A 21,836-nucleotide genomic window follows, 5' to 3' on the forward strand; every position below is an offset into this window, starting at 1 on the left:
TGGCATCCCAAAGTGCTGGGATTACAGGCATGAGCCACCGTGCCCAGCCAGAAAACACAATTTAGAATATACACATTGTTAAAGGTTGAATGTTCACACATACACACACACACACACGCACACAATATATATATATATATATACCCCCAGTACCTCAGAATGTGACCTCATTTGGAGATAAGGTCTTTACAGAGGTAATCAAGTTAAAATGAGGGCATTGGGGTAAATCCTAATCCAATATGAGGGGAATCATGTGTAAAGGGGAAATCTGAGTGGGGTGCGGTGGCTCATACCTGTAATCCCAGCACTTTGGGAGGCCGAGGCAGGTGGATCACTTGAGATCAGGAGTTCGAGACCAGCCTGGTTAACATGGAAAACTCCGTCTCTTCTAAAAAAAAAAAAAAATATATATATATATATAAATTAGCTGGACATGGTGGTGGGTGCCTGTAATCCCAGCTACTTGGGAGGCTGAGGCAGGAGAATCGCTTGAACCCAGGAGGCGGAGGTTGCGGTGAGCCAAGATTGCACCACTACGCTCCAGCCTGGGAGACACAGCAAGACTCTGTCTCAAAATAAAAATAAAAATAAAAAATATATTGTGTTTTCCACACTCTCAACCATTGTATATGGGTTCGTTTTCACGTGACTTCTGGGCTCAAAAGTGTTTCTGGAGGGTATGTTTCCGGAGGGTATACGGGGTCACTTTTCTTTACCCCAGAATGCACGATCACGTCACAAATAGACTCCAAACCAAAGTTGTTAAATTTCCAAACCTTTAATCCCAAATCAGATCACAGCCAGGTCAGACCCTTCCCTATCTCCCCCAACCCCACCCTGAGCTGCAGATGAGTTGTAAAAAGTCTCTCCTGGCAAGTGAATCGATCCAGACCTGGGAAATGAAGGGGCCCCCAACTCCCACCCAAGACCCCCTGACCTCATCCCCCGACCCCACACCCCAGCTATCCCATCAGGTCCCCGCCAGTCTTCTCTGGGGACCGTCGTTTGCAAGGAGCCTCTTCCCATCCCACCCCCAAGCAACCCACATACAGGCACCGAGAAAAACGTATTTACAGAGGGAGAAAGGATAAGGGGACAGGAAGCAGGCGTGTAAAAAAACATGGGCCCCCGAGCAGGGAGAACACAGTTTCTCTAGGAGATGGGGCAAAAAGATCTTGGGGGTACAATGGAGAAGGTCAAAGGGCTTGGTGGTTGCTTAGAGAAGTCTCACCCGTGGCTCTAGGTGGCCCGGTGCCCCCGCTTGGGACAGAGGGACCCCCAGGGCCAGGAAGGCAGTGTGAGCAGCAGAAAGCAGCCAGACCCCAGCAGCAGGATCAGGCCGGCCCCCACGCCACAGCCCAGGGACCAGGAGTACTCATAGGTGAGGCGTGGGGCTGGTGGAGGCTCCGGGCTGACTCTCTGCAGCAGGGCCCTCACGGAATGCCGGAACACCTCCAGACTCACCAAAAGCAGCAGGCCTGTGGGACAGAGGACAGCGCGCAGTCAGACCCCCGTGACCCCAGCTGTGTCTGAACGTCTCCGCCATCCTCTCCCAGCCCTCCCGCCCGCCCTGGCACCTTCCCACGCGTGCACTCAACAAATACTTACTAAACACCTACTATATAGCAGGCAGCATTTGGGAAGCTGGAGATGAAAAAAAAAACACAAGACACAAAGTCATAGAGACAGAAAGTAGAAGGGTGGTTGCCAAGGGCCGGAGGGAAGAGGAAAAAGGGGAGTTGGTGTTTAACAGGTATAGAATTTCAGCTGGGGAAGATGAAAATCGTTCTGAAGGTGGATGGGGGTGATGGTTTCATAACAATGTGAACGGAATTGATGCCACAGAACAGTACGCTGGAAAATGATTAAAAGGCGGATATAGAATCACAGCTAGATGGGAGAAATGCATTCTGGTGTTCGCAGCACTGTAGGGTGAATATGGTTCATTAGATTTTTTTTTTTTTTTTTGAGATGGAGTCTTGCTCTGTCACCCAGGCTTGAGTGCAGTGGTGTGATCTCAGCTTATTGCAAACTCCGCCTCCTGATTCTCCTGCCTCAGTCTCCCGAGTAGCTGGGATTACAGGCTGATTTAAAAAAAAAAAGCGAAAAAGAAAGAACATGATAGAGAAAGACCCTACCCTCGTGGAGCTTATATATTACTTGGAGATAGACAGTAAACAAATAAACCAAAGTTTGCAAAACTCAAATGCCTGCAGGGGGCATGAGAAAGTGTAAACACACAGGGCAGCAAGTAAGGTGGAAATGATGGCAGAGGCCAGCTGCAGCCCCTCAGCAGCGTGATCTCAGCTCATTGCAGCTTCCGCCTCCCAGGCTCAAGTGATTCTCATGCTTAGCCTCCTGAGTACCTGGGACTACAGGTGTGCACCACGCCTGGCTAATTTTTTTTTTTTTTTTTGAGATGGAGTCTCACTCTGTTGCCCAGGCTAGAGTGCAGTGACGTGATCTCGGCTCACTGCAACCTCTACCTCCCCAGTTCAAGTGATTCTCCTGCCTCAGCCTCCTGAGTAGCTGGGATTACAGACACACGCCACCACACCTGGCTAATTTTTGTGTTTTTAGTAGAGACGGGGTTTCACCATGTTGGCCAGGCTGGTCTCGAACTTCTGACCTTGTGATCCGCCTGCCTCGGCCTCCCAAAGTGCTGGGATTACAGGCGTGAGCCACCGCGTCTGGCAGTTTTTGTATTTTTAGTAGAGTCATGGTTTCACCATGTTGGCCAGGCTGGTCTAGAACTCCCGACCTCAAGTGATACACTCACCTTGGCCTCCCATGGTGCTGGGATTACAGGGGTGAACCGCCGCACCTGGCCCATAATTGCTTAAATGATTATTATTTTTACGGGAATTCTCCCAACCTTTAAACGTCAACTCGGAGAAATCTTTACACACTGCCTGGCAAACAAAGCACATCTCCTGGCCATCGAGGGCCTGCAGGCTGCCAGGTTGCAATGTCCAAAATAAACAAATGAGGAGACAAGATAATCTCAGAGGGTGATGCATGAGAGGAAGGAAATAGAAACAGAGAGAGTGGCACCCAGGGGCGGAGCAGGGACTTTGGATGGTGTCGAGAAAAGCCATTTGAGCTGGAACCTGAAGGATGAAAAGAAGTCAGTCATGCTCAAAACGAAGCAACGGCTGTTCCGAGCAGAAGGAGGGGCTGACGCAAAGGCCCTGTGTAGGACGCAGCACAGAGTGTTTGGAGAAAAGAGAAAAGCTGAGTGTGTCAGAGCAAGGAGAGTTGTTGGGGTTGGGGAGAGAGGCGGTAATGGAACTGCAGAAGCGGGCAGGAGCCAGGTCACGCGGGACCGTCTGAGAGTCACGCTTGATCCCAGCCGCCTTCTCTCCAGACCCCGGAGTCCTGCCCCAACCCCAGTTCCTGACCCTGCTTCCTCCCTGCACCCCAGCCCCGCTGTGGTGTTTTTTTCTGTTTGTTTGTTTACTGTTTTTGGTTTTGTTTTGAGTCGGAATCTCACTCTGTCATCCAGGCTGGAGTGCAATGGTGCAATCTCAGCTCACTGCAGCCTCTGCCTCTCGGGTTCAAGAGACTCTCCTGCCTCAGCCTCCCGAGTAGCTGGGACTACAGGCTCACGCCACCACACCCGGCTCATTTTTGTATTTTTAGTAGAGATGGAGTTTCACCATGTTGGCCAGGCTGGTCTCAAACTCCTGACCTCAGGTGATCTATCCACTTCCCAAAGTGCTCGGATTACAGGCCTGAGCCACCGTGCCCAGCCATTCACTGAGGTTTTGATTCGGGGGCTGGAGAATGCAGCCTGGATGCTGTGATTTAAAAGCCCCTTCTTTGCACCACACAGCCCAACATTACAAAATGGGAAATGGAAAAGCATTTAGACAAGGACTCCCCTTCATTCCTTTCCTAATTCATTCTTTTTTTTTTCTTTTCTCTTTTTTTAGTGACAAGGTCTCAGCCACCCAGACTGGAGTGCAGTGGTGCGATCATAGCTCACTGCAACCTTGACCTCCCAGGCTCAAGCCCTCCTCCCGCCTCAGCCTCCTGAGTAGCTGGGACTACAGTTGCAAGCCACCATGGCTAATTATTTCATTTTATTTTGTAGAGAAGGGATCTTTCTACATTGCCCCAGGCTGGTCTCAAACTCCTGGCCTCAAACAATCCTCTTGCCTCAGCCTCCCAAAATGTTGGGATTCCAGGTGTGGGCCACCACAGCAGACCTGATTCATGCATCCTTTGATTCATTCAACAGATGTTCATTGAGCTCTTATTACAAAATACACATAATACATAAATGATACTAGAACTAAGTCCCTGTCCTTCTGGAGTTTCATCCAAGGAGAGATGGACAATTATCAGTTAAATGCATTGTTGAGGGCTGAGCTGTGTTCTTCACAAAAGGTTCATGTTTTGGGGTCCTGACCCCAAGTACCTCAGAACGTGACTGTATTTGGATATAGAGGTCTTAAAGAGATCATTAAGTTAAGGCTGGGTGCAGTGGCTCACGCCTGTCATTCCAGCACTTTGGGAGGCCAAGGCGAGCGGATCGCAGGAGTTTGAGACCAGCCTGACCAACATGGTGAAACCCCATCCCTACTAAAAATACAAAAATTAGTCAGGTGTGGTGGCGCATGCGGGTAATCCCAGCTACTCGGGAGGCTGAGGCATGAGAATCGCTTGAATCCTGGAGGCAGAGGCTGCAGCGAGCTGAGATCGAAACACTGCACTTCAGCCTGGGCAACAGAGTGAGACTCTGTCTCAAAAAACAAAACAAAACAAACACACACACACAAAAACAGATAATTAAGTTAAAGTGAGGTCATCAGAAGGAACCCTAATCCATAAGGACTGGTGTCCTTATGAGATAAAAAAAATTTCAGGCAGGAGGACCTCTTGAGGCCAGGAATTCAAGATCAGCCTGGGCAATATAGTGAGACCCTGTCTCTACAAAAAAAATAAAATAAAATAACAAAATAAAAAAAGAAGGCTGGGCACAGCGGCTCATGGCTGTAATCCCAATACTCTGGGAGGCAGAGGTGGGCAGATCACCTGAGGCCAGAAGTTCGAGACTAGCCTGGCCAACATAGAGAAACCCCCTCTCTACTAAAAAATACAAAAATTAGCTGGGTGTCATGGCAGGGTGCCTGTAATCCCAGCTACTCGGGAGGCTGAGGCAGGAGAATCACTTGAACCCGGGAGGAGGAGGTTGCAGTGAGCAGAGATCACACTACCGCACTCCAATCTGGGTGACAGAGCCAGACTGACTCAACAAAAAAAAAAAAAAAAAAGAAAGAAGGAACTGGGGACACAGACCGGTACAGAGGGAAGACCATGTGAAGATACATGGATAAGTTGGCCATTTACAAGTCAAGAAGAGAAGCCTTGGAGAAAACCTCCCTGTCGACGTGTTGGTCTTAGACTTCCAGCCTCCAGAACGGCGAGGAAATCAATCTCTGTTGTACCACAGCCACCCAGGCTGTGCTACTTTCTTATAGTGGCCCTGGCAAATGAATACGGGCATAAATAAATAGAGAATTCCAGGTAGTGATCAATTCTGTGAAGAAAAATAAAGCCGGTAAGGTCCCAACTGGAAATGAGTCTTCTTTCTTTCTTATTTTTTAAATTTATTTACGGATTTATTTTTGAGACAGAGTCTTGCTGTGTCACCCAGGATGGAGTGCAGTGGTGCAATCTCAGCTCACTTCTACCTCCACCTCCCAGGTTCAAACGATGCTCCCACCTCAGCCTCCTGAGTAGCTGGGATTACAGGCACCTGCCACCACGCCCAGCTAATTTTTGTATTTTTAGTAGAGACAGGGTTTCACCATGTTGGTCAGGCTGGTCTCAAACTCCTGGGCTTAAGTGATCTGCCAGCCTTGGCTCCCAAAGTTCTGGGATAACAGAAGTGAGCCACCGTGCCTGGTTTATTTTATTTTATTTTATTTTAAGATGGAGTCTCACTCTGTCACCCAGGCTGAAGTGCAGTGGCACAATCTTGGCTCACTGCAATCTCCACCTCTTGGGTTCAAGTGATTCCCCTGCCTCAGCCTCCTTAGTAGCTGGGACTACAGGCGCGCACCACCACGCCCGCTTAATTTTTTATATTTTAGTAAAAACGGGGTTTCACCACGTTGGCCAGGCTGGTCTCGAACTCCTGATCCTGCGATCTGCCCGCCTCAGCCTCCCACAGTGCTAGGATTACAGGCATGAACCACCGTGCCCGGCCAGTTTATTTTATTTTTAAATTTTTATCTATTTTTTTTTGAGATCAGGTAATGAGACTAGCTAGTTTTTGTATTTTTGGTAGAGATGGGTTTTCACTATGTTGCCCAGGCTGGTCTCGAACTCCTGGGCTCAAGTGATCACCTACCTCACCCTCCCAAAGTGCTGGGATTATAGGCGTGAGCCACCGCGCCCAGTTTCTCTCACACGCTCTTTCTTTTATTATTATTATTATTTTATTTATTTATTTATTTATTTTTTGAGATGGAGTCTCGCTCTGTCACCCAGGCTGGAGTGCACTGGCGAGATCCCAGCTCACTGCAACCTCCGCCTCCCGGGTTCAAGCGATTCTCCTGCCCCAGCCTCCTGCGTAGCTGGGACTACAGGCGTGAGCCACCACGCCCTGCTCTTTTATTTACTTATTTATTTTTAACGTTTTCTTGGATACCAAACGAGTCCCCTTTAGACACGATGGTCAGTGCTGGTCTCTCTGAGGTGGTGATATTTGACCAGAGACTTAAGCAATATGAGGCAATGAGACATGTGAAGCGCCGGCGGAAGAACGCTCCAGGCTGAGGAGGCAGGCGGCCAAAACACGCTGCGGGATGAATGAGCTTAGAGCGTCTGGGGAACAGCAGAGGCCGGCGTGGCCGGAGCAGGGAGAGCAGATGGCAGGAGAGGGAGTCACAGGGCGCCGGGAGTCAGCCCACACGAGGCCTTGCCATCATGTTACTCTAGTAGTAGGAATTTAAGTGGCTTTTATTCTGGGGAGAATCCATGATCTGACTTATGATATAAAAGTATCACTTAGGGGCCAGGCATGGTGGCTCACACCTGTAATCCCAACACTTTGGGAGGCTGAGGCGGGCAGATCACCTGAGGTCATCAGGAGTTTGAGACCAGCCTGGCCAACATGGAGAAAGCCCATCTCTACTAAAAATACAAAAAAAAAAAAATTAACCAGGCGTGGTGGCACAGCTCGGGAGTCTGAGGCAGGAGACTCGCTTGAACCCAGGAGTCAGAAGTTTCACTGAGTCGAGATCGTGCCATTGCACTCCAGCCTGGGCGACAAGAGCGAAACTCCATCTCAAAAAAAAAAGTAAAAAGTATCACTTGGTCGGGTGCGGTGGTTCATGCCTATCATCCCAATACTTTGGGAGGCCGAAGCGAGAGGATTTTTTGAGTCCAGGAATTCAAGATTAGCCTGGGCAACATGGTGAGACCTCATCTCTGCAAATAATTTTAAAAATTAGCCCAGAGTGGTGGCGTGTGCCTGTGGTCCCAGCTACTCGAGGATGAGATGGGAGGATTGCTTGAGCACAGGAGGTTGAGGCTGCAGTGAGCTGTGATTGTGCCACTGTACATCAGCCTGGGCGACAGAGCCAGACCCTGTCTTAAAAAATTTTAAATTAAAAAAATAGAAGTATCACTCTAGCTGCTCTGTGGAGAACAGGCTTGAGGAGGTTAAAAGGAGAAGCATAGAGAAGAGTTAGGGGGCCATAGAAATTACCTCAGGGAAATATAGCCGTGGCTTGGATTAGTGTTTTGGTGAACTAGAGGGAAGTGTTTGCATTCAAAATATGTTTTGGAAGCAGTGCCAATAGAATTTGCTGTTGGATGGCTAGGCAAGGTGGCTTATGCCTGTAATCCCAGCACTTTGGGAGGCCAAGGCAGGTGGATCACCTGAGGTCAGGAGTTCGAGACCAGCCTGGCCAACATGGAGAAACCCCGTCTCTATTAAAAATACAAAACTTAGCCGGGTGTGGTGGCAGGCACCTGTAATCCCAGCTACTTCCGAGGCTAAGGCAAGAGAATCGCTGGAACCCGGGAGGCAGAGGATGCAGTGAGCCGAGATCGCACCGCTGCACTCCAGCCTGGGTGACAGAGCAAAACTCTGTCTCAAAAATAAAAAATAAATAAACTAAATAAAAAGGCATGCGGGTCTGGCTCCTGCGGCTTCTGCAGCCTCCTCTCAAGCTGCTCCTCCCACACTCTTACAGCGTGGAGCAGGACTTTCAGTGCACCAGATTTGTTCAGGCTTGAAGACCTTTATGCTGCTTGGAATAATTTTCCGCCTCCCCCTCCCTGAGCCTGCCTTAGACGTCCTGATTCTTCACATCTCTGTATGAAGTACACGTTTTGAAGGGACACCTTCACTAACCACTGCCGCCTAAATCTACAGTGGGCCTCCTGTCATACATTTTTCTCATACTCTATACTTTTTATCTATAGCATTCAGCACAGTTGGTAGTTATGAATGTATATTGATTTATAGGACTAATGTCTCTTTATCTCATTTCTGTCTCTCCCACTGCACTATAAATCCACGAGGGCAGCAGACTTCTCTGTCTCATACCTCTAAAACATAGAACAACAGCTGATATATGTATTATAAGGAGAGAAAAAAGACAACCTGGACACGTCCCTTTATCTAGGGAGACCTCAAAATCCCAACCGGCCCCAGTCCCTGACACCCAATCTAACCACAGTAATTAGAACATCAAATCCTCCTTCACTCTCAATTGGTAGTACAATCTGCAGAACATTTTTGTGCTCAAGACTTTCATAAAACACTTTTATATCAACAGCTTCCTGTGCACCCCCAGGAGTAATGCAGGTGTGAGTTCAATAATAACACCAGCACCAAATTCCTACCAAGCTACAAATTCCATGAGAACAAACATCATCTTTATCTTATTCATCATTGCATCCTCAGCGGCTCCTAGCACAGCATCTAGGACTCACTGGATATTAAAGAAATACTTGTTAAATGAATGGACAAGTAAAAAAAAAAAAAGGAGAAATAGATGATTGGAGGGAGAGAGGAAGGGAAAGAGGGTGGAAAAGAAAAAGAGAGAGGGGCCGGGCGTGGTGGCTCATACCTATAATCCCAGCACTTTTGGGAGGCCGAGGCAGGAGGATCACTTGAGCTCAGGAGTTGGAGACCAGCCTGGGCAACATAGCGAAACCCTATCTCTACAAAAAAAAAAAAAAATCCGAAAATTAGCCGGGCTTGGCGGCGTGCGCCTGTATTCCCAGCTACTCAGGAGGCTGATCGGTAGGGAGGAAAATCACTCGAGCCTTGGAAGTCGAAGTTGCAGTGAGATGAGATCGCGCCACTGCACTCCAGCCTGGATGAGAGAGCGAGACCCTGTCTCAAAACAAAAACAAAAACAAAAACAAAAAAAAAAAGGACAGAGAGAGAGAGAAAGAGAGATAGGGAAAGAGAGAGAGGGGAAGGAAGGGGAGAGAGGGAGGAAACTGATCAATCGACAGAAGGATAAATGGATGGATGGCTAGGATGGACACAAAATTAACAGGTACCTGGATGAGTGAGTTCATGGCTATAAGGAAATTTAAGCTCAGAGATAGAAAAAGGTTTGCCCCAATTACACAGCTGTTAAGAAGTTGAGACTCCAACCTAGATCTTTTTGATTCCCTGTTAATGTCACAGGGCCAGTGACATTAATGTCACATTAATGCAGTGACATCTTTTGCACCAGTCTCCCTGTCTCTCTCCACACTCCTGTCACACTGGCTTTCTTTCAAGATCTGCAATGCAGCAAACTCTCCCAGCTTGTCTATCCATGCTTTGACATCTTCAATGTCACCTCCCCAGAGAGGCCCTCTCTAACTCCCTGAGGACGGAACGATGACAAAATATAAAGATGATGTCTGTTTTCATGGAATTAGTAGCTTGGTAGGAATTTGGTGCTGGCGTTATTATTAAACTCACACCTGCATTACCCCTGGGGGTGCACAGGAAAGTGTTGATATTAAAGTGTTTTATGAAAGTCTTGGCCGGGCGCGGTGGCTCACGCCTGTAATCCCAGCACTTTGGGAGGCTGAGGTGGGCGGATCACTTGAGGTCACCAGCCTGGCCAACATGGTGCAACCCTGTCTGTACTAAAAATACAAAAATTAGCCAGGCGTGGTGGCACACACCTGTAATCCTAGCAACTTGGGAGGCTGAGGCAGGAGAATTGCTTGAACCTGACAGGCAGAGGTTGCAGTGAGCTGAGATAGCACCACTGCACTCCAGCCTGGGCAACAAGAGCGAAACTCTGTCTCAAAAAAAAAAAAAAAGAAAAAAGAAAAGAAAACATTTGATTCAAGAAGAAAACCAAGGCCCAGAAAATAAAAGGAACCTTCCCAAGGCCACACAGTGATTCAGGGCACAGCTTGGGCTGGAACCTAGAGGCAGAGGTTGCAGTGAGCTGAAATCGTGCCATTGCACTCCAGCCTGGGTGACGGAGTGAGACTCCATCTCAAAAAAGAAAGAAAGAAAACCGAGTTTAAAATCCCACCTCTGCCATCACGCCATCATTGATTGTGTGTCCATGAGTAATTCATCTGACTTCTCTGAGCCTCAATTTCCTCATTTATAAAATGGGGGAGGCTGGGTGTGGTGGCTCACGCCTATAATCCCAGCACTTTGGGAGGCCAAGACAGGCAGATCACTTGACATCAGGAGTTCGAGACCAGCCTGGCTGATATGGTGAAACCCCGTCTCTACCGAAAAATACAAGAATTAGCCAGGTATGGTGATGCCTGCTTATAATCCCAGCTACTTGGGAAACTGAGGCAGAAGAATCACTTGAACCCAGCAGGCGGAGGTTGCAGTGACCCGAGATCATGCCATTGCACTCCAGCCTGGGCGACAAAGGGAGACTCTGTCTCAAAAATAGATAAATTAATAAAATGGGGGATAGTAAGCCCTGCCTAACAGAGCTGTTGTAAGGATTACAACTGGAAGTACAATAAACTGAAGTGTTGTTTATTGCTGAGGGCTACATTTCACAAGATGCAGCATTTTATTTAGACCTTCAGCTCCAAGAATGCAACAGTCCTTGCAGACCTCAAGTCTCAAATCTAAAAGAGCATTTAGAGACCATCAAATTCTGAACCAACAATAGGGCTTGGAACTCTTCCACCTTTGAGCCTACTACAGCCCCTGGGATTCCCTGACCTCTCAACACGCTATAATGCTTAAAACATCTCAGCATGAAACAGTGTTTGGGGACTCCATGTCCAAACCTTGAAAAGTGTTTGGACAGCTTCCAATTCCCAGCCAACAACAGGGCTTAGAACTCTCCAATTTTTGAGACCTCTGGAGTCCTTGAGCTTTCTCTAATGCCTAGCATGCAACAGTGATTGGAAATGCCATCTCCCAGCATGCAACAATTCTTGGAGATCCCAGGTCCAAATCTAAAACAATGTTTGGACACCCTCCAATCCTTAGCCCGGTTGTTGGGGTTCTCCCATCTTTGAACCTACTATAGCCCTCGGGCTTCTTCCCCTCAACTCCAAGCATGCAACAGGGCTTGGAGATCCCACCTCCCAGCATGCAACAGTGTGTGGAGATCCTACTCCCAGCATGCAACAGTGTGTGGAGACCCTACTCCCAGCATGCAGCAGTGCACAGAGATTCCATCTCCGAGCATGCAACAGTGCATAGAGACCCCATCTCCCAGCATGCAATAGTGCCTGGAGATCCTCCCAGCATGCAATGTCCTCAGCCTCCAGGCTCTGAACCCTCACCTGAGAGGCCAAAGCAGGCAGCTCCAACTCGGAGCAGGAACTCTGCACCTTTACTGAGCACCATGATGATACAGAGGCACCCCAAGGCCATGACTGCCAGGCCCAGCACTGCTATCACCGCAGCTGCCAGATTCACCTCTGCCAGGAAGAGAGAGGAAAGAAGCAGAGAACATGGGATGTAGGGAATGAGGAGGATTCACCTGTAGGAACCCAGAACCAGGAAGATGGAAGATTCAGGGCGAGAGAAGAATTTTCAAGTAAAATATCATCCAGCCCAACATTTTACTTACACTGTTGAAGGAATTAAGACTCCGAAAGGGTCAGTTATTTCTCTAAAGTCACTAAGCAAAGGGAGGAGAGGGCCAGGATTAGAAAGAGTTGAGAATTACCAACTATTACTTAGGATCTGGTTACCACTGGTTTACAGGTGAGGAAGGTGAGGCAGTGGGGTGTGTGGGAGACGATGGCAAAGGCAGTGTGCTCCAGTGGAATGATCCAGGTTGGAAATCTCCCCAACTACTTCCTACGTGGAAGATTCTGGTAGGATTTTCCAGATTCCGGTAGGAATTTAGGCTGAACCCTTCTCAGCCTAAATTTCCTCCTGTGGACCAGGTGCGGTGGCTCACACCTATAATCCCAGCACTTTGGGAGGCCAAGGTGGGTGGATCACTTGAGGTCAGGAGAGTTCAAGACCAGCCTGGCCAACATGGTGAAACCTGTCTCTACCAAAAAATACAAAAATTAGCCCGGCGTGGTGGCGGGTGCCTGTAATCCTAGCTAACAGGGAGCCTAAGGCAGGAGAATCGCTTGAACCCAGGAGGTGGAGGTTGCAGTGAGCTGAGATCACGCCACTGCACCCCAGCCTGGGTGAAAGACCGAGACTCCGTCTCAAAAATAAAATAAAATAAAATAAAAATAAATAAATACAAATACAAAATGAATAAAAAGAAAGGGCAAAGTGTTTAGAACAGCACTGTCCAGTACGTTCACTGCTAGCCAGAAGTGGCCTCCATGCTCAATCAATTTAACTTAAACACAATTAGAAACTCAGTTCCGTGTCTCACCAGCAACATTCCAAGTGTGTGTGCTGGAGCCACGTGGGGCCATGGCCACTATATGGGTCAGCACACAAACAGAATATTTCCATCTTCTCAGAAGATTCTTTTCTTTTTTTTTTTTTTTTTTTTTTTTTTGAGATGGAGTCTTGCTCTGTGGCCCAGGCTGGGGTGCAGTGGTGCAATCTCAGCTCACTGCAACCTCTGCCTCCCCGGGTTCAGGCGATTCTCCTGCCTCAGCCTTCCATGTAGCTGGGATTTTAGGCACCTGCCACCATGCCCAACTAATTTTTTTTTTTTTTTAATGATTTTTTTTTTTTTTTTGAGACGGAGTCTCCCTCTGTCGCCCAGGCTGGAGTGCAGTGGCACGATCTCGGCTCCCTGCAAGCTCCGCCTCCCGGGTTCACGCCATTCTCCTGCCTCAGCCTCCCGAGTAGCTGGGACTACAGGCGCCTGCCACGACACCCAGCTAATTTTTTGTATTTTTAATAGAGACAGGGTTTCACTGTGTTAAGCAGGATGGTCTCGATCTCCTGACCTCGTGATCCACCCACCTCAGCCTCCCAAAGTGCTGGGATTACAGGCGTGAGCCACCACACCCAGCTAATTTTTGTATTTTTAGTAGAAATGGGGTTTCACTGTGTTAGCCAGGATGGTCTGGATCTCCTGACCTTGTGATCTGCCTGCCTCAGCCTCCCAAAGTGCTGGGATTACAGGTGTGAGCCACGGCGCCCAGCCACTAATTTTTGTATTTTTAGTAGAGATGGGATTTCACCATGTTGGCCAGGCTGGTCTCGAACTCCTGGCCTTAAGTGATCTGCCTGCCTCCAAAGTGCTGGGATTACTGGTGTCAGCCACCACACCTTTCCTCAGAAGATTCTTTAGTAGCGTGCTCCTTGAGAGTCAGAATTATTTGGGTCTGAATCCTGCTTCCGCCTCTCCCACTTCCTGGGAAAAATAATTGTAACCATTCCTGGACTTCTGGAAGATGGAAGATGGAAGATGGAAGATAAAGCCCCCGCCCTGCAGGGCTACTGTGAGGACTGGAGATCTTACAGATGGAGTGCCAAGCTCTGTGGTCAGCACGTGATGCATGCAGGTTTGTGAGATGCCCAAGTGCTACTACCCACAGAGAGGGGCTGCAACTTGCCCAGGGTGACACAGAACGTGGCATAGGCAGAGATGGGGTAAGAACTCTAGGCACAGCTGGGTGCGGTGGCTCACGCCTGTAATCCCAGCACTTTGGGAGGCTGAGGAGACAGATCACCTGAGGTCAGGAGTTCGAGACCAGCCTAGTCAACATGGTGAAACCCCATCTCTACTAAAAATACAAAAATTAGCTGGGCGTGGTGGTGGGTGCCTATAGTCTCGGCTACTCAGGAGGCTGAGGTAGGAGAATCGCTTGAACCTGGGGAGGCGGAGGTTGCAGTGAGCAGAGATTGTGCCACTGCACTTCAGCCTGGGCAACAGAGCAAGACATCATCTCAAAAAAAAAAGAGTTCTCTAGATTCTCTAGAGCACCACGTCCCCGTCATTAACTCTCCCGCCAGCACTCCCCAGGGGACAGCCACAGATTACAGACACAAGGCCCACCCTGGGGTAAAGCAGAGGAGGGGAAAATTCTCTCTGGAACTCCTCCAGCATGCTCAGCATTTCCCCACCTGTCGCCCACCAGGGGGTGAAAAGTTCTCACCTTTCTTTGTGGTTCTCTGAAAGATGCGTGCATTCTCCCCTGTGGTGAAGAATTTAAAATAGGTGCAGTTTGCTTCTGTGGGAGCAGGAGAGAGAAAACAGACATGAGGATGTGAGGTCCCTTGCGTAAGCCCAGGGCTGGACAGTTAACACAGCTCACGGGAGCCTAAAACTTGGACATCAGCATCCCTGATACACAGAGGAGAAAAATGACGCCCAGAGGTGTGAAAGCCACCTGCGACCACACCGCCATCCAGGAGCTGGGACTCCTACCCAGGGCTCTGAGCCCCGGACCTGTGGCCTCGAGTGCGCCATTAGCTTCTCTGGGCCTCTAGTTCTTCCTCTTTAAAACGAGATAATAATCTCTTTCCTGGCCCCTTCGTATGGGTTTGTTGAGGGTCAAGTGGGATTACATATGGATAATCACTTGATTCAACAAAGGATACCAAGATACAAGTAGCAGAAGACTAACAGACTCAGAAAGGATTCCTGTCTCAGGAAGGATTCCTACCTGGAACACACAAAGAGCTCCTGTGGATTAGCAAGAAGAGAGAGAGAACCCAGTTGACAAATGGGCAAAGGGTATGAATAGTAATTCACAAAAGAGGAAGCCTGGGTAACTCAAGTCCATGAAGAGATGCCCCACTTCATCAGGGATCAGAGAGAGGCAGCTGGAATCAGCAGGGAGCCACCACTTTCCATCAATTAGATTGGCCAACATTAAAAGGGTCATATCAAGCGTTTGAAAAGATAAGAGGAAACACCGTGTATGAACGGGTACTCCTAGTCTTTTGGGAAGGCACTCTGAGGTACTTTATGAAATGAAGAACGTTCATAGCCTGTGGCTCAACAATTTCATTGCAGGGTATAACTCCAGAAAAAAAAAAAAACAGGAATATATATGCAGATGTTTACAGCAGCACTGTTTATAAGTAACATGGAGTCAGAATAAAGCCAGGTGTCCATCTAATAGGGGAACAGACAAGTAAATGACACAGACAGTCCTTGTGAAAATCTCTCCAGTACATATAGCCATGAATTAGAATAACCTAAAGCAAGATGGAGAGATTTGAGAAACACCATGTTGATCAAAACAATAATAATAATACTAATAATTTAATTTAAAAATCCAAAAGTCGAGGCCAGGCGAGGTGGCTCACACCTGTAATCCTTGCACTTTGGGAGGCCAAGGCAGGAGAATCACTTGAGCTCAGGAGTTTGGGACCAGCCTGGCCAACATGGTGAAACCCCATCTGTACCAAAAATACAAAAAATCAGCTGGGTGTGGCAGCACGCACCTGTAATCCCAGCTACTCAGGAGGCTGAGGCAAGAGGATCGCTTCAGCCCGGGAGGCAGAGGTTGCAGTGAGCCAAGACTGTACTACTGCACTCCAGCTTGGGTGATAGAGTGAGATCCCATCTCAAAAAAAAAAAATCCCAAAGATCAGACAAAATCAATAGCATGAGCTCATTTATGTAAAACACACATATAAACTAACACTATATATTTTCCAAGTCAAAATACATATCCGTGAGTGTGTATCAAACACATTAAAGAGATGAGCTGGAAAAGAACGAGGAAAAAATAATATAAAACAAAGCACAGGGCCGGGTGCGCTGGCTCATGCCTGTAATCCCAACACATTGGGAGGCCAAGGCAGGCAGATCACTTGGTGTCAGGAGTTCGAGACCAGCCTCGTCAATATGGTGAAACCCCATCTCTACTAAAAGTACAAAAATTAGCCGGGAGTGGTGGCACGCGCCTGTAATCCCAGCTACTCAGGAGGCTGAGACAGGAGAATCGCTTGAACCCGGGAAGCAGAGGTTGCAGTGAGCCAAGATGGCACCACTGCAATCCAGCATGGGTGACAGAGCAAGACTACATCTCAAAAAAAAAAAAAAAAGAGAAATTTTAAAGTTAAGAAAGACAGAAAAAGGAAGAAAGGGAGAGAAGGAAGGAGAAATGAAGGAAGGAAGGGAGGGGAGCACTTTCTGAATGCATTTTAGACCCAGAAATCCCCTCAGAATTCACCCAGCCTGACCTACTGTCTTATTCTACAGATGGGGAAACTGAGGCACAGAAAAGGTGAAGAGAGGTCGAGAATAACAGGAGTAAAGGCCACAGAAGAGGGACCAGGCAGTCCGTGAACGTGAAAAAATTTGAACAAGGATATGAAGGGACAAGAAATCAGTCCCTGTGTCAGGTAAGGTGGCGTGAGCGCTCCCCAAGTACCCTGAGGGGAGGAGAAGGGGTGAGATGTCCAGCCAGGAGGAGTGGGATATATGAGTTCTCATGCAGCAGCAAGAGGTAAAGGATGCTGGGCTGGGCGCGGTGCCTCACGCCTGTCATCCCAGCACTTTGGGAGGCCGAGGCGGGTGGATCACCTGAGGTCAGGAGTTTGAGACCAGCCTCGTCAACATAGTGAAACCCCGTCTCTACTAAAAATACAAAAATTAGCCGGATGTTATGGCGCATGCCTGTAATCCCAGCTACTTGGGAGACGGAGGCAGGAGAATTGCTTGAACCTGGCAGGCAGAGGTTGCAGTGAGCCGAGATCGTGCCATTGCTCTCCAGCCAGGGCAACAAGAGCAAAACTCCATTTCAAAGAAAAAGAGGTAAAGGATGCTTCACGTCACTGAGCAAAGGGCGCAGGTGCTCTTTGAAGCAGTCATTGCGGGAAACACGGTCTACATCCACAAGGGAAGTGTGATGGCCCTTCTGGTACAATGTAGGGTGCCTGGCATCCCCTTTTGGCTACTAATAGTTTAGGACATCCCAACTCTTGACCACCCCAAAATATGATGTATCCCTTCTGGAAGAGTACAGGGTAAGGGTTACCCCCACATTCCACACTTACAGCCAAGGGAGCCAGGGATGCCTTTTGATGGGCAGTGGTGAGTGTGAGATATTTCTCCGACATAATGAAGATTGGGAGATGTCCTCTGAGAGGTTGGGTTTGTGAGAGAAGGTTAATGGCCCTGTTAGAAGACTGAAGTCCTTTCTGATCAATGAAGGGGACAGCAAGGGATGTGAGGAACCCCATACGATGCGGTGAGACGGGATGGGTCACCCCCTCCATTGCCCCAGGACCTTTGACCTTTGGGATCTCTTGCTGGACCAGTGAGATGTGATATAATGCAGCTGTTGAGAAGAGAGGCAACCAAGCTTCAAATTCCATCTAACTAGCCTGGGTGTATAGACTGAGCCACCGAGATTTCTTGCTCCTCATTTTTCTCTTCTCTAGAATGGGAGTGATAATAACGACTCATAGGCTAGCTATGATGCTTAATGAGTTAATGCAAATAAAACACTGAGATGAGAACCAGGCATTACATAAGCAGCTAATATTCTTATCACTGGGGCCTCCCATTTTGCAAAAGTTTGAGATCATCCTTTATGAGACCCCCGAGGGGCCAGAGATAGCCCATCTGCAGAAATAAAATGATCAAGGGTAGCCCATCTGGACACCAAGTGGGTAGCTCAGACAGCCAGGGGGGCCTGGCATCCCATTGTCCTATTGAGGGCTTGGGACATCCTATTTTGCACTCTACAAATATAAGATATCACATCTGGAGAAGTGAGGGATGAGGGAAATCTCATATGGAACCCAGAAAAATAGGCCATATTCTCTGAGGGGCACTGGGATGATAGGACCTTCTCTGGAGACTGAAGAGTGCTGGAGATCTCATATGGGTGATCAAATATATGACAGCCCAAATGGGCTCTGAGGAGTGCCAGGTATTTTCCATGGGTCAGTGGAGGTAGAACGAGATTTCATCCAGTTCCCCAGGGGTATAGAATGTCCCCCTGGTATAAGTACAAGCCGTGGCCCGTCGTGTCAGGGAGGTATGGGACAGCTTTCTGCCATGCCCAGGGATAAAACAGCCATGATTTCGGAAAGGAAGGAGTATGGGAATGTCTCTCAGAGAAAATGAGAAATGCTGAAATGTCCAGTCTGGGCATTTGGAGGCGAGAGGACAGGAAGTGAAGAACATTGCAGGGAAGGAACAAGGTCTGCCCTCGGGTGTTGGGAGGTGTCTGGTGAGAGCTTGGTTTGGTGGAAGCAGTAGGTGGGGAACAGGCATAGATCCTGCTTTGGGGTGGGCGTCTGTCTCCCCAGGGCTCACAGGATGGGAGCGCAAGCTGTCTCCAGGCTGGGAAGAGGAAGCTGACACCACGAACCCAGGCTGTCTCTCCATGGGCACAGGCTGTCTGTGGGCACATGCAGAGTGGGCACAGGCTGTCTCCAGGGCACAGGCATTTCCAGAGGGTGCAGGCTGTCTGGGGTGGGCACAGGCTATCTGAGGACACCAGCTGTGTCTGGAATCACAGGCTGGGTCTGGGGACACAGGCAAGGTTTTTCTAGGGACACAGGCTCTCTCTAGAGCTATAGGCTGGTCTGGGGGGAACCAGTGATGCCTAGGAACATTGGCTGTGTGGGGGCAGGGGCTTTGGGGGTCATAGAATGATCTGGGACCATAGCCTGGTGTGGAGGTGCAGGCTGATCTGAGGGCACAGGCTGGTGTAAGGATGCAGGCTGGTCTAGGGGTATAGACTGGTCTAGAGGTGCATGTTAGTCTGGGGGTGGAAACTGTAGCTGGGGACACAGGCTGATCTGGGGGTACAGGATGGTCTTGGGGCACAGACTTTGGCAGCACAGAATGGTCTTGGGGAACAGGCTGTAGGCGGGGGCACAAGCTCTCTTTAGAGGTGCAGAATAGGGGTACAGACTCATCTGAGGGGTCTCAGGTCACAGCCTGGTCTGGGGGTACAGGATGGCCTGGGGGCATAGACTCCCTGTAGGCACATTCTGGTCTTGGGGTACAGTCTGTAGCAGGAAAGCAAGCTCTAAGGCACAGGTTCTCTGGCGGTAGGCCCGTGAGGGACCTAGGCCATATCTGGGGGATCCCTCTCTCTCTCAGCTGTTCCTGAGAGCAGAGGATGATGTGAGCACTGGCGCTTACTGGGATGCGAGCTCTCTCCTCCGGGCTCAGGCTTTCGTCCCTGGATCGGGTTTTCTCCTCGGACACGGGCCCCTCTCCCTCCCTGTCCGTGGGAAGCAAGCCCTGGGCTCGGGGCGTCTGCTCACCTCCGGGCAGCTCCGCGGGGCCGCAGGTGTCCCTGTCCGCGGGCACGTCCGCCTGCCACAGCCGCTTGGTGCACACCTTCCACAGCCCCAGGTGGGCCGCTTCGCACACGGTGCTGCCGTTGGCCTTGTAGGTGTTGAGCTCCACCCAGAACTCGGTGCCCACGGACAGCACCGCCAGCGTGGCGCCCACGGCGGCCAGCAGCAGCGCCAGCTTCACCTTCCCCTCGCGCTCGGGCGTCAGCCCCGACCCGCGCTGCCCTTGCGCCCGCCGCCGGCCCGCGGCCGCCCGCCGCCGGTTCTCCTCTTGCAGGAAGAAGTTGGACCACATCATCATCTTATGGCCGGTGGGGTCGAGAAGGGGGAGGAGGCAGAGCCGACGAGGGGCCTCGAGGGGCGGGAGCGAGGAGCGGCCTGGGGTCTTGAAGGGGGTGACGGACTCAGTTTCCCCTGGATATGAAAGAGGGAGAGCCGAGTCCTCTCTGGAATCTCAAATGGGAAAGTCGAGAATGCTTCTTGGGTTCAGAAGAGAAAAACGATCCCCGGGGTTGGGGAAGCCTCTGGGGTTCAGAGGAGGGTCTAGGTTGCCCTCAAGAACTTGGCAAAGAAGATGGGGCCCAGAGGAAAAGCAAGGCCCCCACCCCGAGGCTTAGAGATAGAGTCCGGGTTCCCAGGAGGGGGTCAACCCCAAGAGCTCCAGAGGAATGAGATCTGGTGCCCGCTGAAGCTCCCTGCAGCTCCAAGGGGCTGCTTTGGGGTCTCCGCTGGGGGGCTGACAAAAGGGAAACTGATTTTCCTGAGAGATCTGAGCACCCCACTAGGGCTGAGTTTGGGGTACCCAGGAAGGGATCTGAGGTCCTCTGTGTGTTTGGAGGAGATGTGGCCGGGGTTCCCTTGGGCTCAGAGTTTGAGAAGAGAGGACTTGGGGACCCTCTGGGATTCGGAAAAGGAAGACCTGGGGTCCCGGGAAGCTCCCAAGGGGAGGTCAGAATTCAATCCGGGTCTCAAGAGAGGCGGTGGGAACCCGGCATCCACAGAAGAACAGAGCCCTGGCTGGGGCTCAGAAGAAGACTGGGCCTCGCTGGAATTCAGGAAAAGGGGATAGGGGTCTCCCCTGCCATTCAGAAAAGATCCAAGGTCTCTACTGAGCCTGGGAAAGGGGCCGGTGGCTGGAAGACAGAGTGGAGTCCAGAGACGGAGGCTGCGGGGCCTCCCCGAGGGCTGGGGCAGATGGGACCGGGGGGCCCTCCTGGGGCTCACACTAAGGGGCTGCGGTCCGCACTGCGGCTCAGAAAACCAGGACTGAGTCCCCCCAGGGTTCAAAGGCCAACCGCGACCCGAAAGAGACGCTGCGCCCCTTCGGGATCAGTCCGCCTCCCTCCCCCGGGCTCCCAGGGCCTTCCCGGTCGGGTCCGCGCCAGGCTCAGCTCCAGGCCAGGGCACCCCCTCGGAGCTCCCACCCCCGACTCCCGAGCAGGGGCCCCTCTCGCTCTCCTGCCTCGGCCCCGCGCCGACCCCAGCTCCGCGCTGCCTCCGAAGCGTCCGGCTGCGCCCGCCACCGCCACCGGCCTGGCCTCCGCCCGCGCCCGGCCTCGTCCCCACCCGCCCACCCCCCACTCTCCACCCTCCACCCTCCACCCTCCACCCTCGGGGCTATTTCGGGCTTGACCCGTAAATAACACCCGCACCTGTCGCCCGGCGCCTGTTGCCATAGGGATCCCGGGTATTTTAAGGGGACGAGGAAGGGGGGAGGGAGGCCGCCCGGGGAGGAAGGGGCCGAGCCTGACGGGACTTTCATTTCACTAAGGGGCAAGAGCGGCGCCGAGAGTCCCAGCTCCCCAGTCTCCCGGGCAGCAGGAGACGGGCGGGGCAGCAAGTCTGACTGGGGTTACTAGGGAGGAGGGGCGGGAGGCAGGGCCCCGGGTCTCAGGGAGGAGGGGCTGAGGCCAGGAGTCGTGGGTTCCTGAGGGAGAAGAAGCCTCAGTACCCCACTTCTGAGTGGTAGAGGAAGAGAGCCTGGGTACCCAGAATCTTGGATCTGAGACGACAGGAACCCGGTCTCCTGGGTCCTGGGCTCCTGGGTCTGAGGGAGGAGGGCTGGGCCTGGACTCCTGGGTCTGAGGGAGGAGGGGCTGGGCTCTGGACTCCTGGGTCTGAGGGAGGAAGGGCTGGGGGTCTGGACTCCTGGGTCTGAGGGAGGAAGGGCTGGGGGTCTGGACTCCTGGGTCTGAGGGAGGAGGAGCTGGGG

At 50.7% G+C, this 21,836-nt stretch overlaps 1 protein-coding gene across 3 annotated transcripts; it reads right to left on the minus strand.

The window, feature by feature from the left end:
- Positions 1-762: 762 nt before the first annotated feature.
- Positions 763-20,514, minus strand: CACNG6 (calcium voltage-gated channel auxiliary subunit gamma 6). Of its 3 annotated transcripts, XM_030821826.1 has the most exons (4): positions 19,592-20,514; positions 14,503-14,577; positions 11,755-11,892; positions 763-1,478 (listed from the first exon to the last, which is right to left on the minus strand). In XM_030821826.1, exons 1-4 carry the CDS (start codon positions 19,923-19,925, stop codon positions 1,240-1,242), a joined length of 786 nt encoding a protein of 261 aa, XP_030677686.1. In that variant the 5' UTR covers positions 19,926-20,514; the 3' UTR covers positions 763-1,239. The 3 variants fall into 3 exon arrangements, with proteins under 3 accessions (XP_030677686.1, XP_030677687.1, XP_030677688.1); XM_030821827.1 differs by lacking the exon at positions 11,755-11,892; XM_030821828.1 differs by lacking the exons at positions 11,755-11,892; positions 14,503-14,577.
- Positions 20,515-21,836: the final 1,322 nt, after the last annotated feature.

The sequence above is a fragment of the Nomascus leucogenys genome, chromosome 10 (genome assembly GCF_006542625.1).
Source record: "Nomascus leucogenys isolate Asia chromosome 10, Asia_NLE_v1, whole genome shotgun sequence".
Taxonomy (NCBI): domain Eukaryota; kingdom Metazoa; phylum Chordata; class Mammalia; order Primates; family Hylobatidae; genus Nomascus; species Nomascus leucogenys.

Excerpts from the sequence above, each read along its gene's own strand:
- CACNG6 (XM_030821826.1), bottom strand. The coding sequence starts at position 19,925 with ATGATGATGTGGTCCAACTTCTTCCTGCAAGAGGAGAACCGGCGGCGG. Across the intron at positions 14,578-19,591 it reads CCCCGCGGAGCTGCCCGGAG|AAGCAAACTGCACCTATTTT; the intron begins GTGAGCAGACGC and ends CTGCTCCCACAG. Across the intron at positions 1,479-11,754 it reads TGCCTGCTTTGGCCTCTCAG|GCCTGCTGCTTTTGGTGAGT; the intron begins GTGAGGGTTCAG and ends TCTGTCCCACAG.